At 44.6% G+C, this 13,558-nt stretch overlaps 1 protein-coding gene across 2 annotated transcripts in view; it reads right to left on the bottom strand.

Annotated features, from left to right (window-relative positions):
* The window catches only part of adcy5 (adenylate cyclase 5), a 395,092-nt gene that overhangs the window by 195,086 nt on the left and 186,448 nt on the right, over nucleotides 1-13,558 (bottom strand). For both annotated transcript variants that reach the window (XM_063051336.1, XM_063051335.1), the window contains one exon: nucleotides 2,681-2,802. In XM_063051336.1, the coding sequence (XP_062907406.1) occupies nucleotides 2,681-2,802 (122 nt within the window). The remainder of the gene's footprint in view (nucleotides 1-2,680; nucleotides 2,803-13,558) is intronic.

Raw genomic sequence — 13,558 nt, forward strand, 5'->3', positions numbered from 1 at the left:
ACAAAAGTTGAATTTTCTCGCATAAATACACATTGCTACGTTTGGAGGGAAAAGGGCACACCGAAACCTCATCCCAACTGAAGCACGGTGGAAGGAGCGTCCTGGTTTGGGGCTGCTTTGCTGCCTCACAGCCTGGACAGCTTGCAATTATTGAGGGAATAATAATTCAAAATTGTATCAAGATATTTTACAGGACAATGTCTGGGTAGCAGTTTGTCACCTGAAGCTTAATAGAAGATGGACAATTATCCAAGAGACAAGAGCAAATCAACAACAGAATAGTTTAAAAAGAAAAATTGTGTTTTGGAATGGCCAAGTTAAAGTCCTGACCTTAATCCTATAGAAATGTTGTGGAAGGGCCTGAAGCAAGCAGTTCATGCAAGGAAGCCCACGAACATCCCAGAGTTGAAGCAGTTTTGTAAGGAGAAATAGCCTCCAAGCCGATGTGCAGGACTGATCAACAGTTACTGGAAACATCTGGTTGAAGCTATTGCTGTACACAGAGGGTCACACCAGTCACTGAAAACAAAGGGTCACATACTTTTTCCAATAAATAGATGTAATATTGGATCATTTTTCTCAATAAATAAATGAACAAGTATAATGTTTTTGTGTTATTTACTTATTTGGATTCTCTTTATCTAGTTTTAGAACTTACATGAAGACCTGATCACATTTTAGGTCATATTTATGCAGAATAGTTCTAGCACCACTGCTACACTCTCCATGGCCAATGAATTATTTAATTAATCTGGGCTCTAAGGAGAACTACCTCAGTTCTCCAATCTTTGCATGTGACGGTTACTTTAAAACAAACCAGAACTACTGAGACACCAAGCCAGGAGAGTGACACTATCAAAAAACAAAGTTCCAAAGTCAAAAAATTTACTTTTAGTCCTTTATTACCAAAACCAGCATAGACGAATGATTGTACATAGTGATAAATTAATGAAGCTAAATTAGCAATATATGACCTGGCTTGCGGTCTATCAGCAAAATTAGCATTCTATACGCATTTAAGTGAAATAACGAAGTTAGCATTCCAATAACGACTCAATTAGCAGTCTAATAAAACTCCAATAGTCAACAAAATTAGCTTTTTTAATAGCATGTTTAAGCATACTAATGTCAGTCAACATAAAGATTATCATTCTCCATGGCTTCCCCCTCTCAACTAGACTAAACTACTAACAAAATGAGAATGCGTAACTATACTTACTCATTTCTACCACGCCCAACCCATGTTACAGATAATAGATACAAACTCCAAACAGACAGAACATAGATACATGGTTCATACACCCCAGCTAACCTGAAGCTATTCTGGTAAAATCTCCCAAGCCTGTTCCAAGGCCTTGGCACGATCCTATTCCAAGGCCTTGACATTATACTGGATGGAAGTAGCAACAGAGGTTTAAACAATGATTTATTATCATAACTACTTCTTTACTCTACCTAGGTGGTCTTGGTCTTACTTTAATAACAGACAATGATGGAAATATTCATAAACTATCGAAAAACAGTTAATGATTTGTCCTGAAATATTAACTCTCTCTCCCCATAGTCTGATCAGCATTTCCTGTTTTATTTCAGATTTCCAGCATTTGCAATAATTTGTCACATCTACTATACAAAAAAACGAGTATAGATAGAGTAAATGCAAGCAGGCTTTTTCCACTGACTGGATGAGATTAGAACTACTAGAGGTCATAGGTTAAGGATGTAAGGTGAAATATTTAAGGGAACCAGAGGGGGAATGTCTTCAATCAGAGAGTGGTGGAGAATGGAACAAGCTGTGTAAGTGGTTGTTGTGGGTTCAATTGCAACATCTATAAGAAATTTGGACAGATATATGGATGGGAGAGATATGAAGGGATGTTGTCTGGGTGCAGATCGATGGGACGAGGCAAACTAATAGTTCAGCATGGACTAGATGGGCTGAACGGCCTGTTTCTGTGCTGGAGTTTTCTATGACAATGAACTTACCTTGCCACCTTCAAGGACTGTGGTTTGTAATTCCCATTCCTCCAAATTTGCAGCGTTTGGTCATTTTACTCAATAAATTACACCAATTCACCCTCCTCTGTATTGAATTTCACTGAATACACCTTCTAGTAAACTTGCACCTCTCTTCACTGTTTAACATTTACAGCGGCTGCCATCTTTGCAAACACACTCAAATTCAGGTCACTAGCAGAGAGCAAAGACAACAATGGTCCTCATACTGATTCTGAGGAGACAATTATAATCTTGCCTCCTGTACAAAATCCAACTCTTCACCAATCAAACAAAAACTGCAAATGCAGAAAATCTGCATCAAAAACAAAAATACTGGGAACGCTCAGCAAGACAGGCAGTATCCATGGAAAGAGAAATAGGCCTGATCTCACTTCGTCAGAGATATTCCCTTTGTTCTATCCATCTCTCCACAACTAAAAGTGTATTGTTTTAATGAAAGGTCCTGCACCTGAAACCTTAACCGCTTCTCTCTCTCTCTCTCTCTTTTGATGCTGCCCGATTTGCTGAGTGTTTTCAGCATTTTCAGTTTTCATGCTCTTCAGATTACAGCCAGAATTATATTACAGTATGTTATAACTCTTCCGATAAAGTGTGGTATTTTGGATAACTCAACATATAGTGAGGATGGTGAAATATCTGCAACCAGGCTGGTGCCAAATACCTGACATTGTCGTGCTTCTGTATGTAAATCTTGTGAAACATCATGACCTCCTGCTTTGCGTTAATGTCAGCCTTCATTTCCATGGCAACGTGGCGTGGGAGCACAGACAACAGGAGACGTTCCTGTGGTTTGGGTGAGAGAAGATCAGTGACAGTGGTTAGATGGGCTGCAGAGGTGAGTAAAGAAGTTCACTCCAACATTCTCCTTCAAGCTCATAGAACACAGTAGAGTACAATACAGTACAGGCCCAGGCCCTTCATCCACAATGTTATGTTGACCTTTTTACCTACTCCAGGATAAATCTAACCCTACCCATAAGACATAGAAGAAATAAACCACCCAGCCCATCAAGTCTGCTCCACTATTCAATGAGTGATTTATTTTCCTTCTCAACCCCATTCTCCTGCATTTTCCCAGTTACCTTTGTTGCCCTTACTAATCAAGAAACTATCACCCTCCGCTTTAAATATACCCAGTGACTTAGACTCCACGGCCATCTATAGCAATGAATTCCATAGATTCACCACCCTCTGGCTAAAGAAAGTCTTCCTCATCTCTGTCCTAAGGGATGTCCTTCTATGTCCTCTGGTTCTAAACTCTCCCAGTTCCTTCCCACCTAGCCCTCCATTTTTCTCTTATCCAGTGCCTATCTCGGAGTCTCTTAAATGCCCCTAATGTATATCTGCCTAAACCACCACTCTCAGCAGTGGTGTACAGTACTACTGTGTATTAAAAAAAACCTACCCCTGACATCCTCCACTATACAGTCCTCAAATCACTTCTCATATTACCCAGGGGAAAAGGCCGTCAACTCTATCAATGCCTCCTGTCATCTTATGAGCCTCTATCAAGTAATTTCTCATCCTCCTTCATTCCAAAGAGAAAAGCCCTAGCTCACTCAACCCATCCTCTGGAACCAGTTGTCCACTGCATTGACAGGACACAGACAGTCTGGTTGTAAATGGAACACACAACAGAACAGCACAGCAACAGCCCCTTTGGATCTGGAAACAGTCAGATGTCCTCTCCCTGCAGATGCTGCCGAACCTGCCCAGTACTTCCAGCATTTTTGGTTTTACTTCAGACTTCCAACATTTGCAAAATTTTGTATTTACTTTTGAATTGTACTTGATTGGCATTAAAATGGGGTCATGCAAGACATGTGTTCAGATCAAAGAAGTGGGCAGAAAAAGACGCTTCTGCAAAGCACTAAAGGCTATTAAAACAAAAAACTTCACTCTAACTTAAAAGTTCTCATGTTAATCTGATCAACCATTCTAGTTAACCCCCAACTCTCCTCTATCTATTACCCCATCACTGCAATACACTGTAAACACTTTAAACTACTTTTTATAAACCTGTTTGCATTGTAAACACATAATGGTACGTATGTACATTTTATTCTATATCCATACATTAACCTCCAGCTTTGTTCATATAATACTTTATTTGTTATATTGTTGAATGTTGTTGCATGTTGTGCCAATACACCACAGCAAATACTGTATACATGTATATGATGAATAAAATCAATGAAATACATTTTACAAATGTAATTTCCTTCTCTGTATTTTATTTCTGTCCCTAGAGTAGATATAGGCCCTTCAGCCCATTAAGTGTATGCTGACCATTAATCACCCTCTATGTTAATCTTACATTAATCCCTTTTTATTCTTCCCAAGTTAACTTTAAAATCCATTCCCTCTCCAGATTCTACCACACACAGACAGACTGGGTGCAGTTTAAACTGGCCAATTAACATACCAGCTTGCATATCTTTGGTGAGGTGGGGGAGAACAGAGCACCTCAGGGGGACCCACACAGTCACAGGAAGAACCTACAAAAAAGCAGGGAGATGGGAGGGTGGAAAAGGGGTTTGCTTTATTCTGTTTCTGTTGCTAATTGTGATGTTCTGCTGAACATGGTGGACAAGCTATATTGGCGCCAGAATGCATGCTGACACTTGCAGTCTGCACCCAGAACATCCTTGGCTGTAGGACATAGAACGTTATAGTACAGTAGAAGCCCTTCGGCCCACAATGCTGTGCTCGTATTTGCCACTGCCTTGCCTCTGGCTATCCACTCTATTATGCTCTTATCATCTTGTTCATCTGCATCAAATCAGCTCTCATCCTCCTTTGCTCCAAACAGAAAGGCTTGCTCAAACAATCTTCATAACACATTCCCTCTAATCTAGGCATAATTCTGGTAAATCTCCTCTGCACTCTCTCTGAAGTTTACACATCCTTCCTATAATGAAGCAACCAGAACAGAACAGAATATTCCAAGTGTGGTCTAACCAGGGTTAAACGACATTTGTAATATTGTGTTGGTTATTAACACAAATGATGCCTTTCACTTTGATGTACACGTGATAAGTAAATCTGGATCTGATCTGAATTTGATGTTGCCATTCAAGCACCAGTCTATCCTTGCACCACAACTACTATCTGAATCACATTAGTGTTAAATGATTTCCTCTTGCGAATTCTAAACAGATGCTTATACGATTTCCAAGAAACACTTATTATTCATGTCTTTTTTAATCATAAAATTTGAATTATCTGTGTGTTTAGCAAAGTGAGAGACACTCGCTATATCTTTGTCCACTTTAGCTCTCTGGTAATTGTACAATAGTATATAAAAATAACATCTGAGTTACTTAGGATGAAAAGGAAGCAAATGGAATAATCAAAACTGTGGGCGATTACAAAGAAGGAACAGTATTGTCTCTCTCTTCTCAGAAGTTTGCATAGATTTTGCATGTCACCTAAAACAATGACGAATTCCTAAAAATACACAGTGGAGAGTAACCTGACAATTTGCATCACGACTTGGTATGGAAACACCAATGCCCAGGAATGGACAAGCCAACAAGTAATGAATACAGCCCCGTCCATCACTGGAACTGGCCTCCACACCAATGAGCACATCTACAAGGAGTGCTGCCACAAGAAAGCAGCATCCATCATCAAGGACCCCACCATCCACTCTTACGGCTGCCAACAGGAAGCAGCAGGTTACAGGAGCCTTGGGTCTCATACCATCAGGTTCAGGAACAGTTATTACCCGACAATCATCAGGCTTCTCTGGAAAAACTTCACTCACCTCAACACTGAACTATTCCTCAACCTATGGACTTGACAACTCATCTTCTCAATATCAATTATCACTTATTAATTTTTTTTTGTAATTGCAGTTTGTCTTCTTCATTGATTCTATTGTGTTTCTTTGTATCTACTGTGAATACGCACAAGAAAATAAATCTCAGGATTGTATATGGTGACTTATAAGTATGTACTTCCATAATAAATTTGCTTTGAAATTTGAATTCCTGTACTGCTCCAGTTTTCCTGAATTCCCTGCATTTCAAAAATTTAACTTCCTCTTTAAATACTTCCACCAACCCAGGCTTCACAAAGTTCTGGGGTACAGGACTTCAGAAATTTACACTTTGCAAGAAAAGCTTTATCACATCTCAGGTTTTAATCACCACCTCATTGTTTTATCAAGGAGAGCGATGTCTCCCCTACCTCCCCATCCACTGAGACCCTCTCACTAATGAAAACATCTCAACATTTACCTTGTAATGCCCCTCAGGATCTTGACTGTTTTAATAAGATTATCCCTCATCCTTCTAAACTCCAAAGAATACAGGTGTTCATTCTGGGAATTTACCTTATGCATCTCTTCTGGGTGCCGCCAAAGCTACTGTACATTTCTTAGATGGTAGGAGCAAAACTGTGCACAGTACTCGAGATCTAGACTCATCAACATCTTTTACAGTTCTAGCAGTATACCCCATATGTACTCATGATCATGTGGCCAGCTTCTGCTCTAATTCTGTAAGACCATATGACACAGGAGCAGAATTAGACTATTTGATCATGGCTGATTTACTTTACCACCCTCAACTCCATTCTCCAAGCTTCTCCCCAGAATCTTTGGTACCCAACTATATGTTTGCAGATGACATCACTGCAGGAGGCCAAACCTCAAATAACAATGAGTACAGGGAGGACACAGGAGAGCCCAGTGACATGGTGTCATGGCAAAATCCTTGTCCTCAGTGTCAGCAAACCGAAAGGGCTGGTCATTGACTTTGGAAGGAGGGTAGAGCACATACTCCTGTTTACACTAATGGTGCTGAGGTTGGAATGACTGAAAGCTTCAAGCTCCTAGGTGTGAACATCACCTGTACAACTCCAATCACATTGGCACCACAACCAGCACCAGAACCTCTACTTCCTCAGGAAGCGAAAGAAATCTGACATGTCCCCTTTGACTCTCATCAATTTTAAATGTTGACCCATAGAAAGTATCCTATCCAAATGCATCACAGTTCGGTACGGTAACATCTATGCCCGTGACCATGAGAACAGAAGAGAGTGTGGGCCAAGCTCACATAATGGAGACCAGCCTCCCTCCATGGACTCTCTAGACTTCTCACAGCCTCAGTAAACCAGCCAATGTGATCAAGGACCCAACCCACCCTGCACATTCTCTCTTTCCCCCCAACCTTTGGGCAGCAGATAAAACCATATACCACCAGGCGAAACAGCAGTCCCCATCCTGCTGTTATAAAACTATTGAATGGGCCTCTACCTCATTATGACACTGCAGCTCACTGCTTACCTACACTGTACTTTCTCTGTAGCTGTTACACTTTATTCTGCATTACTTTACCTTGTACTACCCCGATGCAATGTGTAATGATTTGATCTGTATGGAAAATGGCCAGACAAGCTTTTCACTGTACCTAGGTACATGTGACAATAATAAACCTATCTCAATTCTTGACTTATCAGTCTATGTTTTATGTTTTCCCAGTTACCAAATAACACTCAATACTACATTGAGCTAATACAAAGCTAAGTACTCTTATTTGTTTCCCAACCACCTTACATACAGTATATATCATAATAATAAATATATAATAATAAATAAGTTACTACTTCAAGGGAAAAGGTGCTCAAAAAGCTTAAAGACATGAAGGTGCACTGGATGAACTGTACCCTAGTGTTCTGAAAGAGGTAGCGGTAGAGATTGTGGAGGCATTACTAATGATCTTTCAAGAATCATTGGCATGGTTCCAAAGGACTGGAAAATTGCAAATGTCACTCCACTCTTTAAGAAAGGAGGGAGGCAGCAGAAAGTAAATTAAATTATAGACCAGTTAACTTGACCTCAGTGGTTGGGAAGATGTTGGAGTCAATTGTTAAGGATGAGGCTATGGAGTACTTGGTGACACAGGACGAGATAAGACAAAGTCAGCATGGTTTTCTTAAGGGAAAATCTTGCCTGACAAACCTGTTGGAATTCTTTGAGGAGATTACAAGTAGGAGAGATAAAGGGGATGTAGTAGATGTTGTAAATTTGAATTTTCAGTTTGACAATGTGCCATACATGAGGCTGCTTACCATGTTAAGAGCGAATGATATTACAAGAAAGTTACTGGCATGGTTAGAGCATTGGCTGATTGGGAAGAAACAGCGAGTGGGAATAAAAAGGTCCTTTTCTGGTTGGTTGCCAGTGACTAATGGTGCTCCGCAGGGGTCGGTGTTGGGACCGCTTCTTCTTATGCTGTATATAAATGATTTTGATGATCGAATAGATGGCTTTGTTGCCAAGTTTGCAGATGATACAAAGATTAGTGGAGGGGCAGGTAGTGCTGAAGAAATGGGTAGGCTAGAAAAGGTCGTAGACAGATTAGGAGAATGGGCAAGAAAATGGCAAGTGAAATATAATGTTTAAAATGCATGGTCATGCACTTGGTAGTAGAAATAAATGTGCAGACCATTTTCTAAATGGGGAGAAAATCCAAATATATGAGATGCAAAGGGATTGGGAGTCCTTGTGCAGATCACCCAAAAGGCTAACTTACAGGTTGAGTTAGTGGTGAGGAAGGCAAATGCAATGTTAGCATTCATTTCAAGAGGTCTAGAATATAAGAACAGGGATGTGATGCTGAGGCTTTATAAGGCACTGGTGAGGCCTCACCTTGAGAATTGTGGACATTTTTAGGCTTCTCATCTAGGAAAAGTTGTGCTGGCTTTGGAGAGGGTTCAGAGGAACTTCATAAAGTTGATTCTGGGAATGAAAGGCTTATCATATGAGGAATGTTTGATGACTCTGGGCCTGTACTCACTGGAATTTAGAAGGATGGGGAAGGGGGATCTCATTGAAACCTTTCGAATGTTGGGAGGCCTAGACAGAGTAGATGTGAAAAGGATGTTCCCATGGTGGGGAAGTCTAGGACAAGAGGGCACAGCCTCAGGATAGAGCGGTGCCATTTAAAACAGATGCTGAGAATTTTCTTTAGCCAGAGGGTGGTGAATTTATGGAATTTGTTACCACAGGCAGCTGTGAAGGCCCAGGTCGTCGGATATATTTAAGGCAGTGCTTGATAGCTTCTTGATTGGACATGGCATCAAAGGTTATGGGGAGAAGGCCTGGGAGTGGGGTCAAGAAGGGGAAAAAGGATCAGCAAACTCAAATGGGCCAAATGATCCAATTCTGTTCCCATGTCTTATAGAAACATAGAAACATAGAAAATAGGTGCAGGAGTAGGCCATTTGGCCCTTCGAGCCTGCACCGCCATTTATTATGATCATGGCTGATCATCCAACTCAGAACCCAGCCTTCCCTCCATATCCCCTGACCCCTGTAGCCACAAGGGCCATATCTAACTTCCTTTTAAACATAGCTAATGAACTGGCCTCAACAGTTTGCTGTGGCAGACTGGTCTCATATGTGATGATATTAGTCCAATTTATTAGTTTACAATATTTATCTTTCTTTGAAATACCATGACCCCAGCAATTAAGCCGAATTTTTCATTTGCCTTCTAATTACTGCATGCTAACATTTTGTTTTAATTTAGATATTAGTCTTTCAGTTTAGATTTGATTCCTCCAACCCAAGTGCATACTTTCCCATGTTAAACTGCATTTGTCAAGTATTCTCCCATTCTCCCAGACCATCTACATCTTGTTGAGAGCCCAAATATCTTCATGTTGACCCGCCCTCACACCTACAAACATTTGTACTTTCGAGTCATCAGCAAGGTTGGATACTTTACACTTGCTTTATCAACCAAGTTCAGAAGACCATAAGATATAGGAGCAGAATTAAAGCATTCAGCCCATTGAGTCTGCACCGCCATTTGACTATGGCTGATTTATTATCTTCCTCAATCCCACTCTCCTGCCTTTTCCACGTGACCTTTGACATCCTGACTAATCAAGAACCTATTGGCCTCTGCTTTCAATATACCCAATGATTTGGCCTCCACAGCCATCTGTGGTAATGATACAGACCCACTACTCCCTGGCTAGAGGAATTCCTCCCCACTTCAGTTCTAAAGCAACATCCTTCTATTCTGAGGCTGAGTATAGGTAGTAGATAAATTGACAAGTACTAATCCTTGGAGCGCTCCACCAGTTAGATTACACTGATTCTCTGAGTATCCAAAAATCCACTCAGTAAAATTCCAAAAATTCATCATCACCTGGGTGAAGAAACATCTTCTACACTAACCACAAGCCCTTTATCGTGAGATTATGACCGCTGGTCTTCGACTGTTTTGCTAAGACTAAACATTATCCCTTCTTCCCATCTTATCAAATCCCATAGGAGATGCAGCTCCAGCTACTGAAAATACATTATCATATTTCAGATGCAGCCTCACCAGGCCTCTGTATAATTGGAGCAAGGTATCCCTACACTTGTATTCAATTCCTCTTGCCATAAAGGTCAACATACTGTTTGCCTTACTAATCACTTGTTGAACATGCATGTTAACTGTCATTGAGTTATCTACAAGAACACCTGGGTCTCTCTAAACACAAACTCCTTTCAATTTCCAACAATTGCAAATCTCCAGTAATCTGAGATGTGACAATTCAGAAATCCTAATGTTTGGTTCCCACATCTTGAAACTCACTGTAACCACAGTTCCCACACTCCACTGAAACTACTGGGATTCCAATTCCCACACTCTATTGAAACTCACTAGGATTCCAATTCAAGTTCAAGTTCAAATTTAACTGTCATTCAACCATACATGAATGTCCATGCACACAGCCAAACAAAACAGTATTACTCTGGGCCAAGGTGCAAAACACTGTACCAACAGTCATGCACCATACAAGACACATATAGCACAGATAATATAACAAGCAATTATAAGACATCAGTAAAATCCAGTCTCAAAAAACATAACAATCCAAGACCCCGAGTCCCATGAATGTTGTAGCAGTCTACAGTCAAACACAATACCGCATGTTCTCTCCCAAGCGAACACTGAGGGGCAGCACCACCTCCAGCTCGGACACCACGCCACACCACCACTGGCAGAGTGCACAGACTCCGATGCCTCTCTCCTGGGCAGCTGTAAACAGGTAACACTGCTTGTTTCAAGGGACATTTACCTGAAACTCAGTGACCACAGTTTCCATATTCTCCTGAAACACAACAGGGACACAGTTCCAGCACTCCCCTGAAACTCACTGGGACCCCGGTCCCCGCACTCCCCTGAAACTCACTGGGACCCCAGTCCCCGCACTCCCCTGAAACTCACTGGGACCCTGGTTCCTGCACTCCCCTGAAACTCACTGGGACCCCGGTCCCCACACTCCCCTGAAACTCACTGGGACCCTGGTTCCCGCACTCCCCTGAAACTCACTGGGACCCCGGTCCCCGCACTCCCCTGAAACTCACTGGGACCCCGGTTCCCGCACTCACCTGAAACTCACTGGGACCCCAGTCCCCGCACGCCCCTGAAACTCACTGGGACCCCGGTCCCCACACTCCCCGCACTCCCTTGAAACTCACTGGGACCCCGGTCCCCGCACTCCCCTGAAACTCACTGGGACCCTGGTTCCCGCACTCCCCTGAAACTCATTGGGACCCCGGTCCCCGCACTCCCCTGAAACTCACTGGGACCCTGGTTCCTGCACTCCCCTGAAACTCACTGGGACCCCAGTTCCCGCACGCCCCCGAAACTCACCGGGACCCCGGTCCCTGCACGCCCCTGAAACTCACCGGGACTCCGGTCCCCGCACTCCCCTGAAACTCACTGGGACCCCGGTCCCCGCACGCCCCTGAAACTCACTGGGACCCCGGTTCCCGCACTCCCCTGAAACTCACTGGGACCCCAGTCCCCGCACGCCCCTGAAACTCACTGGGACCCCGGTCCCCGCACTCCCTTGAAACTCACTGGGACCCCGGTCCCCGCACGCCCCTGAAACTCACTGGGACCCCGGTCCCCGCACGCCCCGCACTCCCTTGAAACTCACCGGGACTCCGGTCCCCGCACGCCCCTGAAACTCACCGGGACCCTGGTCCCCGCACTCCCCTGAAACTCACTGGGACCCTGGTTCCTGCACTCCCCTGAAACTCACTGGGACCCCAGTTCCCGCACGCCCCCGAAACTCACCGGGACCCCGGTCCCTGCACGCCCCTGAAACTCACCGGGACTCCGGTCCCCGCACTCCCCTGAAACTCACTGGGACCCCGGTCCCCGCACGCCCCTGAAACTCACTGGGACCCCGGTTCCCGCACTCCCCTGAAACTCACTGGGACCCCAGTCCCCGCACGCCCCTGAAACTCACTGGGACCCCGGTCCCCGCACTCCCTTGAAACTCACTGGGACCCCGGTCCCCGCACGCCCCTGAAACTCACTGGGACCCCGGTCCCCGCACGCACCGCACTCCCTTGAAACTCACCGGGACTCCGGTCCCCGCACGCCCCTGAAACTCACCGGGACCCTGGTCCCCGCACTCCCCTGAAACTCACTGGGACCCCGGTCCCCGCACTCCCCTGAAACTCACTGGGACCCCGGTCCCCGCACGCCCCGCACTCCCCTGAAACTCACTGGGACCCCGGTCCCCGCACGCCCCTGAAACTCACTGGGACCCCGGTCCCCGCACGCCCTGCACTCCCTTGAAACTCACTGGGACCCCGGTCCCCGCACTCCCCTGAAACTCACTGGGACCCCGGTTCCCGCACTCCCCTGAAACTCACTGGGACCCCGGTCCCCGCACTCCCCTGAAACTCACTGGGACCCCGGTCCCCGCACTCCCCTGAAACTCACTGGGACCCCGGTCCCCGCACTCCCCTGAAACTCACTGGGACCCCGGTCCCCGCACGCCCCTGAAACTCACTGGGACCCCAGTCCCCACACGCCCCTGAAACTCACTGGGACCCCGGTCCCCGCACTCCCCTGAAATTCACATGGACCCCGGTCCCCACACTCCCCTGAAACTCACAGGGACCCCAGTCCCCGCACTCCCCTGAAACTCACAGGGACCCCAGTCCCCGCACTCCCCTGGAACTCACTGGGACCCCGGTTCCCACACTCCCCTGAACCTCCCACAGACCTCAGCTCCCGCACTCCCTGAAACAAGTATACCAGTGCCTAAGAAGAATAATGTGAGCTGCCTTAATGACTATCGCCCAGTAGCACTCACATCTACAGTTAAGAAATGCTTTGAGAGGTTATAGTGACTAGAATAAAATCCCACCTCAGCAAGGACCTGGACCCATTGTAATTTGCCTATCGCCACAATAGGTCAATGGCAGATGCAATCTCAGTGGCTTTTCACAAGGTTTTAGACCACCTGGACAACACAAACGCTCACATCAGGCTGCTGTTCATCAACTATAGCTCAGCATTTAATGCCATCATTCCCACAATCCTGATCGAGAAGTTGCAGTACCTCTCTCTGCAATTGAATCCTCGACTTCCTAACCTGAAGACCATAATTTGTGCGGTTTGGTGATAATATCTTCTCCTCGCTGATGATCAACACTGGTGCACAGCAGGGGTGTGTGCTTTGCCCAATGCTGTACTCTCCGTATACCCATGACTGTGTG

This window comes from Mobula hypostoma, chromosome 6, assembly GCF_963921235.1.
Source record: "Mobula hypostoma chromosome 6, sMobHyp1.1, whole genome shotgun sequence".
NCBI classification, from domain to species: domain Eukaryota; kingdom Metazoa; phylum Chordata; class Chondrichthyes; order Myliobatiformes; family Myliobatidae; genus Mobula; species Mobula hypostoma.